Here is a 19276-nt window from a genome sequence, read left to right as displayed (position 1 = left end):
CTGTACTTAAAAACTGTGTTGCCATGTGTGTTGGTATGTGTGTACGTATGTGGTTGTGTAGATGAGGGCCATCTGTGAATGAAATGTATCCTTTGTTTACGGGCCCATTATCTAGATAATAACATCCATATTTCCTCTCATCTTCAGTGCTTTATCACAGCCTTATGAGCTCGCTCTCTCTCTCTCTCTCTCTCTCTCTCTCTCTCTCTCTCTTTCTCTCTCTCTCTCTCTCTCTCTCTCTCTCTCACACACACACACACACACACACACACACACACACACACACACACACACACACACACACACACACACTCACTCACAGGCAGTGACAGATAATGGAATTGTTGCCCCTGGTTTCTTTTGGTGAGATTGTAAATAAATTCTTTCATCGCAAAGTGTGTGCGCTCAGCATCCACCCCTATGATTTCCTGATTCTCTTTCTGTGTTTGTGTGTGTGTGTGCATGTACATATCTGTCAAAGCACATATTATTGTATGCATATCTATCACTGTGTGTGAGTGAGTATGAGCGTGCATGCGTGTTTTCATCTTATCATTTCTCATCTAACTGGGTATGAACCTATTTGTCTGTCCGTATCTTGTGTGTGTGTGTGTGTGTGTGTGTGTGTGTGTGTGTGTGTGTGTGTGTGTGTGTTCAGTATCATTTCCCAGCTAGTCATTGCCTGCTGTCCCCTCCTTGTCACTATGGGCTGATAGCAGTGCGAGTCGACAAAGACCAGTAATGGAGAGCTGATACTTGCCCTCCCCCCCGTCGCTCTGTGCTTTTCATTTGCTGCTGAGATGACTTTGGCTCCCAGCCATCCCAGCCAGCCAATCTCCTATCTTGTATCTGAACCATTACTTTCCATATCTGGGCAAATTATTTGCCAAAGCTTACAAAGAAAATTTGAGCGTCTGCGCACATGAGTGTGTTCACGCGCCTGCTTGTTCGTACTGTGAGATAAATAGTTATATTTGTCTTCAGGTGTATTGGGTGATTAAGTTTTCATTGAAACGAAAGATAGTGACTCACTCTTATTCTCTCTGGGCTTTATATAGGAATGCAATAATTTCATATATATATCTTTTTTTCCCCCATAATTTCAGTTGTAATGTGTTTTCATTAGTTCTTCCCAGGTGCTGAATAGAGCTGTCATTTCTACAGTTGTAGTAACGCCATTATCCAGTCAATAATGTTCCTTTGCATGCATCTACTGCTGTAATTATGTCTCTGTTCACAATAATGATACTATATTCAATACCGCTATTAACACAGTCTTTCAATTAAGTTGTTTACATGGCTCTGTAAAGCAGGTGCTTTCAACCTTTTTCCAAAATTTTGATAATTTCACGCTGCCTACCACTCTAATAATAACCACCTGTTAGAGCTAAAGTACATGCAGCCTATTTCCCCAGCTGGGCAAACAAACACAGAGACTATACTGTATTCAACTTTGTATGTTTTCTCACATCTCATATTCTCCTTGCAATATTCATCTAAAATGTATCTCACACTGCATATTTTCCCCCAAACCAGATTAGTGTACAGTATTTCATTGTATTTGTGCATACATGTGCTGAAATGTAGAGGAAATGGATACATTGGGTTTGATGTATAGTAAAAGTAACCAACATATTTTCAGCTTTGTTTAACACTATACGATGACTGTCTTAAAGCAAGTTATCATTTATCATTATCATTATTCAAGACTCAAGAACTCCTGCCTGCAGTGGCTTTAAAATAAAGCACTCCTAGTGCTGTCTTCCAGCTTCATGCCTGTCTTTTTGAAGGCTTTTACTGTGAAAGTTTTTACTCTAAAACAGCCGCTGGCAGGTTTTATCGCAATAACAGTACAAATACAGTACTGCATATGACTGTTTGCATTTTTACATAAAGAGTTGTGACAGTCATTGGTGAGGAATCATATTTCTATACATATTTAGTATTTTAAAGTACAGTTATGATATTGTTTGTATGAGCATTTAGTATGTTTCTAAATATCTCTTCCTGTGTGTTTCCCTGTAGATCCTGGTGAATTCTGTGAGTCCCAACCGTCCAGCAGTGCTATATGAGAAGGTGACCGTAAGTGAGGGAGGAAGTCCCTTACTGAGAGACATGCTGTTCAGCCCGGACCAGCAACACATCTACACACTGACTGATAAACAGGTGAGTTCACTGTTGGAGATGAACTCAAAAAGATGCACAAATTAGGAAATGCATACACTCACAAACTCCATTCCACAGAATACATCTTTCTCTGTAGCTGTGATGTGGGAACCAAATGGCAACATGAGACGCGTGAAATCAAATTAATGAAATTCCTACATGTTGTAAACACCAACACACACGGTGTGTTCGCTGTAATGATGTGCTATATGTAGCCATCATTAGCCCCCATATCCATCATTAGCATGCCTTAATAAAGCAGCTACCACAGGTGACTGCATGGGGCTAACAATGCCTTGTTAATATACATGCCTCCGGTTACATATTTTATTTGGGAGCACCCCTAAGCCTGTACACACACACATACCCACAGACACTCACGCATTTACACACACCAGTCTGCTGTATTGCATGGTACAACAGTCATTTCCTCCACAGCAGTCTAGTTCCACCTGTCCAAAGCAGACCTCACCCCATTAGACATTAGTTGCTGTATACGTTAACCCACCTACCCACGGAACAATCACAAAACAACTCATCCCCTCGGGGTGTAATTACACAGTTACACACACACGCACACACATATACATACATACACCACGTACACACATTACCCTTATGGCGGTTCTCTAATAATCAAGACATTACACACACAGATACAGGGATTGTTGTAGGTCACACATTGTGTGTGTGTGTGGGGGGGGGGGGGGCATGTGTGCGTGCGCATCCGTGTGTGCCTGTGGTCATTACCAGCCCCACCGCTGGCAAGGGCCGTGTCTACTTTGATGGTGAGACAGGGAGGAGGAAGGAGAGGGGGAGGGGGAAGAGAGCGTGTCGCATCTCTGTTGCTCCCCAGGCCCAGCTGCTCCTCTCGTTTTTCTGTCTCATTAGTGTGGTGAGTGAAGGAAGCAGAGATGGAGAGAGGGGAGCGAAAAGAAAGTGGGGTTGTACATGATGTGAATATGTCTGTATTTAATAGATCTAAAACGGGCTTTGGGAAAAGACCATCTGATTAAACAGGGTGAGATATGTGTCTGAGGTCTGTTTAGGAAAAGGTATTTGAGGCGAGTGTAGCCTGCTAATCCAAAGCCCAGCCATAAACTGTTCTTTTGTCAAAGGCCAGTGGTTCACGACTGAAGCTGCAGTAATTACAATGGTAATCTGTGATACACACTATGTATTCCAAATAAATGCCTGTTGTGGTTATGGCAGAATAGTGTTTGAATTTTTTGACATGGGTACAGATATGATGCCTGAGTTTTGGTATCAACCAAGAAATACAAGCAAAATTTCTCAATCCATTCCTCTTAATTTTATCTAACAAGCCAAAAAGTTTTCAGGGGTTTTTGATAGTTCATTTTCTACTGATTTCTATGACGGGGTAAGTCTAGATCCACAGTCTATGATCCGATAGAGAAACAATACACATATATTTGTAATGCTTGAGGTCTGATTTAAAGCTAATTATATTCATCCTTGATTAGGATTGGACATTTTTTACATTTTTAAGTGCGACAAGTGTGACTGATCAATTAATTCCTCAAATGCTGATTCAGAAATATCACAGAAAATGATGTCCTCTGCCACATTATTTGATAATATACACAAGCACTTTTTCTCTAAAAAGCTGGGAATTGTTTCGCTCTGTTGAAGGGTCAGTGTCATCCCTCTGAGTATGATATTTTGAATAATGCTGCATAGGTGCACATTACCTCAGATACCAGCAGGGGTAGTGACTGTAGAATCATCATTAGCTGCTAATGCCAGCAATTTACCTTATGTTGACAGCTCGCCTCAGTCACTTTGCTGTCAGTGCACATGTTGCCCTGTTAAATCAGAAGCAAGGTTTGACAAGCAACTGGCAAATTTTATGATGCAATTGTGTGTTGCTAAAACTGCTCGCACAATGTTAAGATTGCAAGCAGCGTGGAGCACAGACATTTCTTTTAGTGTAGGAATGATGTGCATCGCTTGAAGCAGGTATGTGATTGTGGAGAACGCGTACTTGAGGTGCAGAGGCAGGCAATTGGAGTTGAATCACTGTAGTTTTATATTAGCCACACAAAGAGAAATAATGAACATTTATTGTTGAAGATCAGTCTTTGAAATAGGTTTACCAGCAATATGTGGTGACACAGTTGCTGTTAGTGTTTGTGTGAGCATGTCTTTGTGACTTGGTGACCTGCTCCACTTAATCTTGGCAGCTAGAGCAGCTAAGGGCATGAGGGACACACACACACACACACACACACACACACACACACACACACATTTTTACTTATACACAGTAGTACAAGACAAGAACAAACGCTCAGGCTCACACACTTCATATACACACCCAAACCCCATTTACACTTGTCTCCATCCACCTCCCATCATGCCCTTTTCTTCAGAACATCGCACATACTCTGATCACACACATACACACACACCTTCATCTCGCTGTGTGTTTGATCCCTGTTAATGGTTAGCAGGCTTGGGTTAAGCAGAACGGGGGGCTGTGGTTGCCAGACCTCCTAACTAAACCCCCTTTCCAGCATTAATGACTAGAGGGGGCAATTCCCTTCTTTCGCTCTCCGTCCTACCCTCATCTTTATCCTTTGCCCTCCATCTATACTGCTATGCCTCCACCATCCCTGCTTTTATAAATCCTTGCATCAGCTGCTGCACACACACACACACACTCGTACATGCTCCCATGTTTTCATCTAAGCCCAAATTGAGTCCTCCCCTCTCAACTGCCTTCTACTGATCCCATTCCCATGTTTTTAATGATCTCTCACTATCGCTGCTGCACCCCCCACCCTGCTCTCTCTCTCTCCCTCTGTCTCACACACATACACACACACACACACACACTGGTGGTCTCTTTCTCAAAGGAGACAGAGGTGGAAAATTGTGGAATTGAGAGAAGGATGGATAAATGAGGGGAAGGAGGAAGAATATGAGGGATGATGGTAGGTGGCTGGTTTTGAGCTAAAAGAGCATGCTACAGTACAATACACACATACACACACACACACACTCATACACTCACATGAGCACAGCAGTAATCTTGCATGCGGAATGCAACCATGCCCCCTTTTTTTTTTGCTATTTTCTCATGATACACACAGCCCTCTCTTATCCTGCGAGTCAACATCTCTCTCTCTGTGTGTGTGTGTGTGCGTGTGTGTGTGTGTGCGTGTGTGTGTGTGTGCGTGTGTGTGTGTGTGCGTGTGTGTGTGTGTGTGTGTGTGTGTGTGTAGCTAGTTGCCTGCAGGGGTTCCTCAGACAAGCCAAGCACATTAAGGTGTCACTGGACATATCCACTGATGCGTAGCCCATGACAAGTCCTCCTTCCCCCATGCTCTCTTTCTCTCTCTCTCTTTCACACACGCGTGCGTGCGCACACACACACACACACACACACACACACACACACACACACACACACACACACACACATAAATACTCAGGCTGTGAGTCAGAGTTAGGGGCGAGGCCCAGTGATTTATGACTCGCTGTGTTCCAGCTATATTCATCACTGTCATTATTATCAATGGAGGATATGACAGCAGGAGAGGACGGCCTGCTGTGTGTGTGTGTTTTTAAGTCTGTGTGTGTGTTTGATGAGACAGTATGTTATTACAGGAAACTTAAATCCGTTTATTTTAGACTGCAGTTGATGTTGAATGGATTTGTGTGCTTGCTGTTGTTTGTTGTTGTTGGTTATTTCACTTTGTGTGTGTAAGCAAACAGGTAAAGGTCTGCATCAGCTGACATTTTGGAAATCTTGACATTATTGATAAGGATCCATTCACTCACTACCAAGCTACACACACACACACACACACACACACACACACACACACACACACTGCCCTATTCATATCATCACAACTATGTTATTGTTGGATGAAATGGAAAAATATTTGCATCCAGATTAGAAACTTTAAGTGCTGCTGGGTAGCTGATGTGTTTTCTTTTCACAGAAATGTGAAAATCTTCACAAAGAACATTGTCACTCTTTCACTCAACACAAACTTTGTAATCATTTCTCTTTTGTGCAAAAACTGCCGCTGTGGGAATTCCTCTCATGGTTTCTTGGTTCAGTCAAGACGCTTTGCATCATCAAATCATTTCCTCTTCTGTTTCACAGCCAAAAAGATAGAAAGCTCTGACTGAATTTGATGCTGCAGCTGCCATTCTTGCCGCCTTTGTACACATGCTCAGCCTCAGTGTCATACACATACGGACATGCACATCCTTATGTCTTTGATGGCAGCCATGCATATGATATCGGTGTGGTGTGCAGTGCTGGCTAATTGCTGAAAGCATGAATATTCATCTCTACCAGTGTGGGAAGGGGGAATGAGTTTGGAGCAAGTGTGATCGTCCTGGAAACAGGCAAGAAGGACTTGCATGGCTTGATACAGTGAAGGGAGATGATGTATTATGTGTATGCATGAGACAACCTTTGTTCAAGTGTCAAGGATACTGCACTGACTGTTACAGTGTGTATGTGTGTGTGCACACGGCGTTCATAAAAACATGTATTGCTCAATTGCATTTTGTACCAGTAATGATTCATGTGTTTGTGTGTTGATTCAACCACACCTTTATGTCTTTTTAGGAATCTGCATTTGTAAACACACTTGCCATTTAAACATATATGTGTGTGTGTATGTGTGTGTGTGTGTGTGTGTGTGTGTGTGTGTGTGGGCTAACACCATTGTCTGACTTTCCATTCAACATCTGAAAGAGATTTCCCCCACCACGACTCACATCCCTCCAAGGAATCTGTATCCATGCATGTGCATGCGCACAAGTTCTTGTGCCATTCACAAGATGTTGGTTTGAGTCCCTACAATAGCAAACAATGGTCTTTATTGTGTTGTTGGCTCACTCAACAAGGCCTCATCAAGTAATATCTTGCCCATAGGGTTTTGTCTGACATCAATCCTCTGTGCGTGTGTGCATGTGTGTGTGTGTGCGTGCGTGCGTGCGTGCATGTCGATCTGTTTACATTCACATATTACTGGTTCACTGCCAATCTCATTAGCAAACACATTAGCACAGACTGACATCAACACACATAATAAGCAGCTGGTTGTATCAATCAAGACTGACACTTTAGTGAACTAGATACAGCTAATCAGTCAGTTCTAAGTATCTCAAAGATTAATTTTCCACGATTTATCAAACTCTGGACGACTAAGAAACTCCCAAAGTTAACAAGCGCATAATGCAGCATTTAAACACCAGCATCAGTGTAAAGCTTGAGTGAATACTACTCATATGTCCTCTACCCAACACTCAAACACACACACACGCACACACATACACTCTTTGTGCGAGGAGGGGGTCATTGTTATGTAAATGTTAATAGACCTGGTGCAGAGAGGCGAATCAGAAGGGATGGGTGCTGGTGCTGGTGCAGGTGGGGGTGTAGCCATGTAGGTAAATGGCACTCAATTACAGGAGATCAAGCCACTATAGCACCTTTCTCAGCATAGGACAGTGCACACATACATCCAATGCATACTCAAAACTGTGAATCATATACACACTCAGATATATGTAGGCGTCCACATTTATCTTAGCTGTTGTTATAACAGCAAAGGGGCCAAGACGCATCATTGTACCGGTTTGTGGATATCTCTGTGTCCATGGTGATAGGTCGTTCACAGGGCACGTCCATGTTGAAAACCTTTGTTCTAGGCTTCAACAGAGACTGTACTTCTTGAGAAGACTCAGTAAATAGCAAACTTACGTTTCTGTTTTATCAAACAATCCTAGAGAGTGTAATTCAAAATGGCAAGTCTGGTCTGGTAAACTGGCATATGAGGATTTGTAGCTTTTTGTTCATAGTAAACTGAAAGTCTTTGAGCTGTTGTTTGGGCAAAGTAAGCTAATTGATGATGTCACCTAGGGCTATAGTAAACTGTGATGGGCATTTGTCACAATTAAACATTTAACAGACAAAGCCTGTTAATGGTCAATTGAAACAATAATCTACAACTTGATAGATTAAAAAAAGAGTTGTTAGTTGCAGCAATAGTCCCTACATGTCTATGATATGATGAAAAAAGAGAGAGAGAAAAAAAAAGAGAGACAATGATAATTTCTCCTAACAGTAGCAGACGTGAGGACATTTGCCAAGATACCCAGAGAGGGACGGTTTCCATGTGTCTTAATGTCTCAAACATCATGTCTCACTTTCTCTTTCTGTCTTAGTTGTTTGTTTCCTTTTCTCACACACCCTTATTTCCAGTCCTATCATTCACTCGTGTGGTTCCCCCCCTCCATTTCAAAAAAGAAAAAAAAGTGCGTGCTTGATTGAGTGTGCGTGCCCCATCAGAAAAGTGTGCTCAGACACTTGTCTTAGGCGTGATGCTATCGGTCCTAATGGAAGTCTAGTTGTCACTAGACAGCTTTGTCTTTCTCTCATCTCTCTCTGTTTTACTCCATCGTCTTTTCCCAAAGGATGGCGTGATAGAGCAGACTGATAGGGTTAGAAAAGAGGGCGAGATGGATAGGGGAGTTAATGGTTTCTCTCTCCCTCCATCTCCTCCTCCTCCCCCTTTCTTGTCAATCACTATCAATCGGCCGTACGATCAGTCCTCCTGTTGCTTGACAGTGATTGGGGCAGAAAGATGTGGCTCTGACTGATTGTCATGGAATGAGGCCAATCAAAAGCTGGCATGGCCCACGGAGCCACTCCGAGTGGCACATCACCGTTTTCAGTCCTGTGCCTTAACCACAAGCCACTTTGGGTAGAACAATGAAGTGTCGCTCATGCATGACAGCGCAGGGAATTGTTTTGAATCTGAGTCAAATTTCTTTTCAAATTCATGCACAGCAGGCCTCGTCGGACCCGGTTATGAAGTATCAAATGAGGGAAAAGCTCAGTGGAAAAGTGGAATAGCAATTTTTCTTCCAGTGTTCACTGTCAGAAATTACAAAAAGAAAGAACATGATATTAATAAATACAGCTGGAAAGACATTTGTGCATTACAAGTAGGGCTGCAACTAATGATTGCTTTCATTACTGATTAATTTGTAAATGTTATGTTTAATTACTGTTTTTGTCGATAAAATGCGAAAGAAAAGTGGGAAAATGTCCATCACAAGTTCCAAGTGATTTTATTGAAATTGCTAGTTTAGTCCAATCATTAGTTTAAAACCAAAGAGATTCAGTTTAAAATGCAAAAAGCAGTTCACATGTTCATATTTAAGAAGCTGAAACTGGCGAATGTTGCACTTTATTTTTTTTAAAGATTAAAGCTGCACATAACCCATTTGAAACACTAAGAGTGGTTTACTACTAAGTTGAATAATGTTTTTATTCAGCTCTTATTTTCTGGACTCTGTCAAATATGAGAAAATAACCCTGAGTTTGACCCAAACTAAAGACAAAAATCGTAGCTGTTTTGACCATTGTGCAAAAGTAAATTGCTGGACTACCCCTTTAACGTATCAATTAGTTGACTATATGTGTCGGTACTAATAAGTATCTGTGTCTCTCATGAATCATGGTTGCATGTACCAGTTTATAATGATATAACGTATATTGAAATATTGCAACATTAGCAGGGATAGATAAGAAAAAAAACACAACAAATATTGATGAGATCTTCAAAAACTGCTTCCACATGTTTTTGGGTTTGTTGTTGTGACATCACTTTATTAAAATATGAATTACTTTCAACCTCTCAAAAGCTCCAGTAAAACTTTTTGGCAGTCATTTTGAAAAACAGCACAGCACCTTGCAGTCAATCAGACAGATTTAGTTTATTCTGGTCAGTTCTTTGCCATCTCTCCATAGTCACATCCATCCACACACCCACCAGGCACAACTTCCACACAGAAACTCTTCCGACAACAAATAGAGAAAAGCAGCATTTTTTCCCCCTCTCTTCTTCTTCTCTGCTTCTCTCTGTCTGTGTATATGGTGGTGGCTTGGCAGTGCTAATGGAAATGCCAGCTGTGTGGGTCCTCACTCCTCACCAAGTCCATTTACTAAAGTGACAGAGTCATTTACTAGGCAGCCGGCCTCTCCCATCCTCACTTAATTAGAAGACCCCTAGGCCTGTCTACCTTAGCCGGTCACATTTACCTCTTTCTCTTTCTCTCTCTCCCTCCCTCTCTTCACAGTGTCTTTGTTCCAATTCTTTGTTTTCTGCGGTCTTTCAATCTCTGTCTCTTCCTTCGTCTCTGTCTTAGTTTTCCTCTTTTACTCTCTCATTCCACTTCATCCCTCTCTCCTCCTCTCTCTTTCTATCAGACTCTCCACCTTCACATGAAGGACAGCGTATTATGGACAAATGGCTACAGAAGGAATGAGAGTGTATTGACCTATAGTTTAAGATTAGCTCCTTTTGGAAGAGTTAATGGGAATGTCCATATGATGAGGATAGTGATGAAGAGCGATGAGTTTCCACATCTTTATTTTTCAAAGTTTTAACTATTCTGGGTTTTCTCTTCAATTTGTTTGTGTGGCCAGTCCTCACTGTTGATTTACTGTTGCACTTACATCAGACCACCCCTTCAAAGTTAAAGTCTATCTTATTGTCTTTCTTTTATTTTTTTTTGTTGGAAAAGAATCATTAAAAATATTTTTTTTAAAACACGTGCTTAGTCTATAAGCAAAATGGCACTTAGATTATCATCATTATGAAGGACTAGGAAATGTCTGTTTGGTTGTTGGACTTTTGGAGCCATTTTCATGCATTTGTAAAGATTTGTTGAACACTTCAAAAGTTTTTTATTTGAAGGTGTTTCTGTATTAGTTTGAAAGTGCTTGCATACATACACTTACACTAAGAAAGCATAATAGTGTGTATATGTTCTCTCATAGCGGTTTCCTAGGAGAAAGGAATTTGAGTTGTCATCTTCATTGGCCCCCAAACTCACAATATGTACACACACAAATGACAAATAAATAAGTTGTGTGATCTGCCTCTTGTTTTCACTGGAATGGAATATAGAAGAAGAGATGAAAACAGTCTTTCAGAAGAGGAAAAACAAAGGAGCGGATGAATAATTGAGCCTGGTTCAGGAGAAAAAAGATAAATTAAAGAGGCGATAAAGAAGGAAAGCTGATCGGGAGGGAGAAACAGCCGACAAAACACAAAATGAGAGAGATAAATATAGCGAAGGAGGCAGGAAGGGCAGTGGGCCCAAGAAATACTGCAGGGAGTGAGTTTTGAGAGAGAAAACAAGAGATTACAGCTATCACAGTGGGCACTATTTTCTTCCACTGTGACACACAAAGACCTAATTCACTAAAACAGGTCTGCAGCAAACAATTTCAGTTGACCACAATGGCCAGATCTGTCCATAACATCTCTGCAGTGTAACAGCAATTTGGTATTTGGACATCATTCAGCAAATTGGATGTGACAGCAGATGATTTTTCGATAGAACACAATGATGTGAATGCTGTTTTTCACTTTTCGTTTCTCCCACTACACGACCTTAACCCATCCTCCTCCTTTTTACCCATCCTTCAGCACCTCTTCTTCTTTTTCAGTGCCAAACTCTGCTAGTCTTGTTTGCTCTCCTTCTTATCTCCAGTCAGTCAACACATCGAGCTCCTAGCCCGCCATTGATCTCGTAAGCCCCTTACAATCCAGTCAATGCGCACATGCTAACCTAGCCTTTGATACAACCCCCCAGCAGGTATTCCAGCACTGAAAGAATGAGCTCACTTACAGGGACAACCTGTTGAGAGCCATATTGCACTTTGCCTAAGGGTTAGCTGGAAAAGCTACTTGCGGCGAGTAGAACCACATTTCTAATGATCTGTTGTAGGTATGACATGCAGAAGGTGACAACATGAATTACAGTCACTGCACGGTAATGACAAGCACAACACATTTTTTGCAGCTACAGTTTGACCCTAACATACAAATTGAGTTGTATCTGTCTGAATTCCTATATCTCTATCATCCTGGGACATTTAGTGGCTATAAAGGTAGATTCTGATTATTTTCTTTTTCCAGTTGCACATGGCTTTTCACTGCCAGCACATGAACCACAAGACATTGGAAAATTATTGGACGATATTAGATTAGTGCAGGTGTGGTTGGTGGCAGTTAAGAGAAGAGGCAATGGAGGAATGATGACAGGGGATAACCTCTCCTCATCCTCCTCCTCCTCCTTTTGCTGTGGGCACCTAAATGTTTGCTGTTTTTTAAACAAGACCTGTGGCAAGGAAAATGTTTTTTGCATTTAATTCTTTGTTTAAATTGGACACTACCTCCGCTTTTTTCCATCTTAACCACAGCTAGTTAAGATTACAGAGTAAAGTTTGGATGAAAGGAGTGAAGCAATAAAAGAGCCACAAGTTTATGAGACTTTCTTGCAACAGAACAGTTATATTTTTTTCCCCAAATACTTGCCGTTTTCTTAAATGTATATGGAAAGCTAGCTGTGTATGCATGCTCTTTTCCTTTCACTGGAATCATTCACTTTGACCCTTGGAAGCCTCTCGGTAAATTCAAGTTCTACTACTGTAGGTCCCTTTGCTGCAAGACTAGAGCCATATGAGGTTGAGTGTTAAGCACAAGCGGTTCAGTGGTAGTTGTTCAGGGAGGCATGGGCATTACTAATTTATGAGTCGCATGCAGATATCTCTAAATAACTGAAAATAAACTGTGGTTTCTTCCTCATAGCTCCCAGACAGTATAGCGCAGAAAAGAGGCTCTCTTCTAGTAGACATCTCTGCTAGGCCCTCTCCTCTTCTCCTCTGTAGACTCTCCCTGTGTTTGAATTTTAAAAAAGGAAGCCACAACAAGGCCGATCCTTTTATGTCTTTAGATTTAACAACCAATGAAAAGCCGCGCTGAAAGCTTTACAGGTCCTCTGGGTTTTGGGGGTGACCGTCGCAAAGCCGGTTAGCGGGACGTTTAAAGGCAGGTGATAGCGCTCTGTAAAAACAGATTGGAGAGGAAAGGTGGAAAGTTTATAGCAGAAAGGAGATGTCATGGCATTGTGCTATGGTCAGGGTGGAGGGTTGACAACAGAGGAAGAGAGAGCGAGAAAGGAGAATTGAGTTACAGCAGTGGATGCTATTGTAAATAAGGAGATGGCAAGAGAGAGGAGATGGCGGGCCTGGTTTATAAGGTCATTTAAAGGAGTAATGTGGCGCGCTGTCGGGAATTGGCTTTCATTAAAAGAGCCATCGAGAGAGACAGAAAGAGGGAGACAGCGAGAGTGTGTGTGGGTGTGGGTGTGGGTGTGTGTGGGGTGGGGGGTGGGAGGGAAGGGGAGGCAGGCAGTGGAGACAGTGGTCCCGACAAATGCACACACACATTTTTTGGATCTACTTGCAGTTATACAAGTACGTTGCCGCCTCCAGTAAAGCACTTTATATCCCCACTGGGAAAGACAACCATCATAGCCCCCCTACCATGTGAACAGCTCTGTGCCACTCTCACCCAATAGAAACCCATAGTGTCTTCACCACTACTTGTACAGGGACAATTGTGAACAATAGTCTATATCTATCATTACACAGGACAGTGATAAGGTTATGCTAGCTCACCAAGGACCCATAGTGTTAGTATGATTTATGTGGACCATTGTCCTTAATCACAGTCATAATGATTTATGAAGAAGAGAGGGGGAATTGGTTGGTGTCCTCGCTAATATGAGGAACAGACCATTCTTACTCCTTCTCTCCAATTTCTCCTTTTTTTAAATCATAAACTATATGAAAGACATCCTGTGATGATTTTTTTCCTACTAAGGTGTCCAATCACATATCCACAACTACAGCTACTTTTCCTTGATCCATCTATCCATTATCTGTGCATCCATTCTCACTCCTTTTCATCCTCTGCCATCCTGTTATTATCTAAGACATACCAGTCCCTTGTTCATCCTTCTTTCAGCTCTCCTTTCAGATGAAAACTAGACTTGCACTCGTTCTGACAATGACACATAGCAGCCGTCTGCCACCATATCCCATCTACTCAGCACAATGTCCTCACCAATTTGCCGCGTGTGTGTCTTCCATTACACTTCTCTTTTCCTCTATTCATCCATCCATCCAGCCAGCTGTACTTCCAGTAGATGACCAACTCCCTCCCGTCCCCCCTCCAGGTCCTTACTATTGCTCGTTTGCATCATTTCATCTGTCTTTCCCTCTCTCTGGGCAGAAAGCCAGCTAGAAAGCTACAGTCCTGAGGTCTGGATTGCCTTGTTATTGGAGGAGTAAGAGCATGTTTCAGTCTGGAGAATGAATGAATGAGATTCTCAGGGAATCTCTAACAGAAGATTTTGGGGAAGAGAAACATAGAGCGTAGAACTTATTGGAAATAAGTAAATGCATGGTGAGGAAAAAAAGGAAATAGATGAAAGAAAAGAAAGGATTAGTGGCACACAGCGTCAAGTGCTTTTGTCTGTCTGCCCTCTGCTTGAGCAATGTTGTTCTGTCAAAGAGCCCCAAAGCCAGTCTGATACAAGACATTCAGTGCATAAATGAGTTCCACCATGTCATATCTATCTCATATCTGTGTTATACTTAAAGCTCACGGAGGAATCCCAGCCCTACTTTAATATTTCAGTGCTGCGTTCCTTTGTCCGCCTGGTTTCCATCCTCCAGCTAACCAGCTTTATCTCTTACCTCAGGCCCCTGCTGTTTTTCTGCCATATGTTTTTTCTTTCTCTTATCCGTCCATACGTCTCTCTGTCCCCCCACCCCTAGTTGATAAAAAAGTCAGTCCCCACATACCACTTGGACGAGGCACTCATGGTTAAATCTGTGTGTGAGTCTGTGTTATAATAGTGTTACCCAAGGGTAGGGTTGTTAAATGCTGTTACTGATCATCCAGCTCTCTCTCTGTATTGCATGATTTAAAACAAGCGTGCAATGAGAACTTGATACACACACACACATACACACGCACACAAATACACACACACACGCACACACATTGTGTAACGGCGATCAAGCAACTCATCAACTTGGGGCCGGTTGGTGAAGAAAGGTTGAATGTGGCGCTGACACTTTCAGCACATGTGCACACCCAGACGCGCAAACACAAGCGGTTACTTTGTAGCACTCTAGCATTCTGCACATATGCTAGTAATCTGTCTGTCACACACTTAAACACACTTGTGAATATCTTGAAATAAACACACACTTTCAGACCCATCGGGGTCATGTTGTGATCCATCTGTCATCACCTTTAGCCAGAGAGCAGGGCTAACTTGAACACTTGATCTTGTTTCTTAGGCAACATCTGTAGCCTATCACCATGCTCGTACTTCTAGTGTGGCTGAGTGACTGAAGAACACACACACACCACACATATGTTGGTCTCTCTTTAGTTGTGAGGACACTCGTTGACATAATGCATTTCCTAGCCCTTTACACTAACCTTGACCATGACAACTAAATACCTAACACCAACCCTTACCCTAACTGAATTCTACCCTTAATCCTAAAACCAAGTCTTAATCCACAAACAGCCACATTTTTCCACACAACCACAGAAAACCATACACATATACACACACACACACACACACACACACACGCTGGGGGTCTGTCCTTCTGTTCATCTGCCTCCCATTGGTGTTTGAGGTAACCTGTCAATCACAGCACTATTACCGCAGCCACCTGTCAGCCTCCCAGCATGCATTGCGAGGCCTCTCCTGCAAACGCTTGACTGGAGGCTGTCACACACCACTGGACCATAGTCGCTCACCAGAACACACATGCACAAAGACAAAACATGCACACCTCACAGACAAGCTCACTTTCTGTGGAACATACACACACGCACATACACACACTCACACTCTGACTCTTTGCTGAGCACAAGTTTCAAATTGAATCAGTCTGATACGCTGTCAAATGCTCATCTCCATCCATCTGAATATACAGCTCATTTTCCGAGTTTGATTACAACGAAGGTACTAATTATTTCTTCATCACCTCCCTGCTCTCTCCCTCTCTGTTTCTAGGTGGTGAGGGTTCCAGTGGAGAGCTGCGAGCAGTACACCACTTGTGGGGAGTGTTTGGGCTCCAGAGACCCTCACTGTGGATGGTGTGTCCTTCACAATGTGTAAGTGCCACACACTCTCAAGCACACATTAACACACTCCACCCTGGTACCCTTCACATGCAGCCTGTTGCATCTTCCAACAGTTATCTTCAAGTTACTATCTTCTGAAAATCAGAGCATCAGGGCTCGAGTTGAAGATGTTTTCATTGATCAGATCAACTGACACTGAATTAGTCAGCAGCCCAGTTTGCACTTTGTCTACCATTATTTCCATCATAACAGTCTTTTGAATGTTGTGCGTGCTACTCTATTTTAAAAGCTCTCCACTCAACAAAGTGAATTTCCACTTTAAGAGGTCTGTAGGGAATGGAGAGAGTGTATACATTTGTGATCTTGGGTGTCTACAACTTTAAAGATTGTGGCCTTTTTTTCAGTTACGAAATTTGTTGTACATTTAATTACCCTCCTGAGTCTTAGAGACAGTCTGATCAAAACTAGTATTTTCCGAAATTCAATTTAACTGGCAAATGTTGAAAACCAAATGAGTGTTTATCTCTGCTTTCCTGAACTGCACTGAAATGTGATTGCTGATATGATGTACTGTCGTCTGAGCCACAGAGAAATGAACTGCTACACCTTTTACACAGCAGACTCTGTGTACATGTGTTGATCATGTACTTGAGACAAGTTTGTTTTTCTACTGTTCAGTTGACAGACAGTTGTCCATTTGCTCAGTGAAACCTTAACAGTCTGAAAGGTCTAGAGAACAGAGTGAAATGTAGCACCTAAACAGCAGAGTGACACCACAAAAGACGCTGCCAGTTGCTGTTTTGAATGTGGCCTTTACTGACATCAGAAACTATTTTTAACACCTTGTAATAACTGTTGTAAAATGCCTCTATTGACTGTTATTTAGTCACAATATTATGATTCATAGAAGGAATCTAACTTGAACCAACCTGAACCTGAAAACTCCCTGCCAGTAAGGCGAGACATTTATCATGTGTAAGTCTTTCAACCAGTTAAACCTGTTTAGAACACACAAATAACAACACAGCTTGGCAGCTTGAATTACTGACACTTCCATTTATCTTTGTTGTATTAGCCTGTTGTAGTGTGTGTGTGTGTGTGTGTGTGTGTGTGTGTGTGTGTGTGTGTGTGTGTGTGTGTGTGTGTGTGTGTGTTGTGAAAATGGTGGTGGTTGGTTTTTGTACTAAGTCTTGTGCTTGCTTTAGATGCTCTTAGTGTTTAAGGCTAGATATGTAACAGTGAGAGAAAAGATTTGTAGTTATGTTTAGAAAATAAATCTTATCACCCACTAGTGCAATGATGTAACACTGTCTATAATCTCTCCGTTTTCTCCTCATACTTAAGGGCGTGTGTGCATACAGGAGTGTGAGAATGGTTACATGTTATTGAAAGGTGACAGGATGTTAAACCACATTTGGAACACCTGAAGCATTTGGCATAATGCCATCTCCCGCTGCATTAATTAAACTTACAAAACATATCACCAACCTGTCTTTGCTCAAGGCACACGCATGCACACACACACACACACACACACACACACACACACACACACACACACACACACACACGCACACAACCTAGGTTTCTCAATTTCAGCAGAAACACAAGTATACACATATTTAAAATTACACACACAATCATGATGGACTTGAACCAGTGATAACCCTCCGTTTGGGCACATTCTGACCTTGAATGTCTTGAATGCAGCTCGCTGATTTTCTACCTGATAGTGTTGCCAAATCTGGTTGTGGCCCTTGCAGACAAAATGGGCAAGTATTAATAACCAAATTATTTATAAGCCTCATTTCAGCCCATTCAGAGCCATGGTAGTTTCAATCAACATTGGTACTGAACGGGGGAATACACACACACACACACACACACACACACACACACACACACACACACACACACACACACACAGAGAGACAGGTGTTTCTAAGAAAATGAGCACGATTCTTTCACGCAAATTCACACAATCACACACCAGAGGAGCAGTAGAGACAAAACGGGGGAAAACGCACATACAACGTGTACATACCTTTATGTATCTCTTCTCACGCAGGTACAATGTATGCGTGTGTGTTTGTTAGTGACTCTCAGGGGAGCGGTTGGCGACAGCTTTTTCTTGCTGAGTGTGAGTGAAGGCTAACTAAACGAGGGGATGGGGGGGCTGCTGAGCGGAGGAGGCAGTTAGCACTTTTTTCTGCCTCCCTCTTATTGTTTAGGCCTTGCAGAATGCAGCATCTGCAGTTTCCTCCTCACCACCGGGACCAGTTGTTGTTAGCGCAAAGGTGACATGATAGCTAATGCATTATAAATAGCTAATAGTAAAACCACTACGATACAGAGCTGTATGCTGATTTTTAGCACGATCAGTTGGCTCGTAATAACCGAGGGTGTGGGGGGGGATTGCTGACCTCGTTGATATGCGGCTGGTAGGAATTGTATCATTTTTACGGTTCAGGAAAGCTTTAATGATTGCCTGTATATCTACTGAGAAGTTTGAATTGGGTGGAGCTTTAAACTGAAAAGATGAGGGGGGGATGGATGTTCACATAGCTTAGTGGTTCTTGCACAAATGTCAGGGCCAATAAGGTAATGATGTAAAGGCCTACAGTAATGGCTGGGGGAAGCTATTAGCCTATTTGTCTTGTATTATTGCTCCCATTTTCTGTGTGACGGTGATGGCTGTGCATGTTTGTCATCTTAATATGATTGTCATATTAGCTTAACAGTTGCTCATATCCTCTCTCTCTCTCTTCTCTCCTCCTATCACCTCATCTCGCTCATCTGTTCTTTCCTCCTTTTCTCCTCACCTCTCTTCTTATCTTTCCCATAATTTTCCCCTCTTGTCTCTCTTTCCCTCTGTCTCATCTTTCTCCTCCTCTTTTGCTGCCTCTCCCCTAGTTGTTCACGTAAGGACCGTTGTGAACGAGCAGGAGAGCCCCAGAGGTTTGCCTCCGACCAGAGGCAGTGTGTGGAACTCACAGTTCAGCCAAGAAACATATCGGTCACCATGTCTGAAGTCCAGGTATGTCTTTTCTTGTCTGTGGTCCTGATTGTAGTGGAAA

General features: G+C 42.3%; 1 protein-coding gene across 1 annotated transcript in view; it reads left to right on the top strand.

Annotated features, from left to right (window-relative positions):
• Positions 1 to 19276, top strand: part of plxna1 (plexin A1) — a 160455-nt gene that overhangs the window by 46996 nt on the left and 94183 nt on the right. Inside the window, exons 3-5 of the mRNA XM_022745052.1 lie at positions 2026 to 2166; positions 16129 to 16229; positions 19113 to 19236. Coding sequence (XP_022600773.1) covers positions 2026 to 2166; positions 16129 to 16229; positions 19113 to 19236 — 366 coding nt within the window. The remainder of the gene's footprint in view (positions 1 to 2025; positions 2167 to 16128; positions 16230 to 19112; positions 19237 to 19276) is intronic.

The sequence above is a fragment of the Seriola dumerili genome, unplaced genomic scaffold, assembly GCF_002260705.1.
Source record: "Seriola dumerili isolate Sdu_G_001 unplaced genomic scaffold, Sdu_1.0 BDQW01000088.1, whole genome shotgun sequence".
In the NCBI taxonomy this organism is placed as follows: Eukaryota; Metazoa; Chordata; class Actinopteri; order Carangiformes; family Carangidae; genus Seriola; species Seriola dumerili.
The sequence above is the reverse complement of the archived record's forward strand: the minus strand, read 5'-3'. Positions and strand labels throughout refer to the sequence as shown.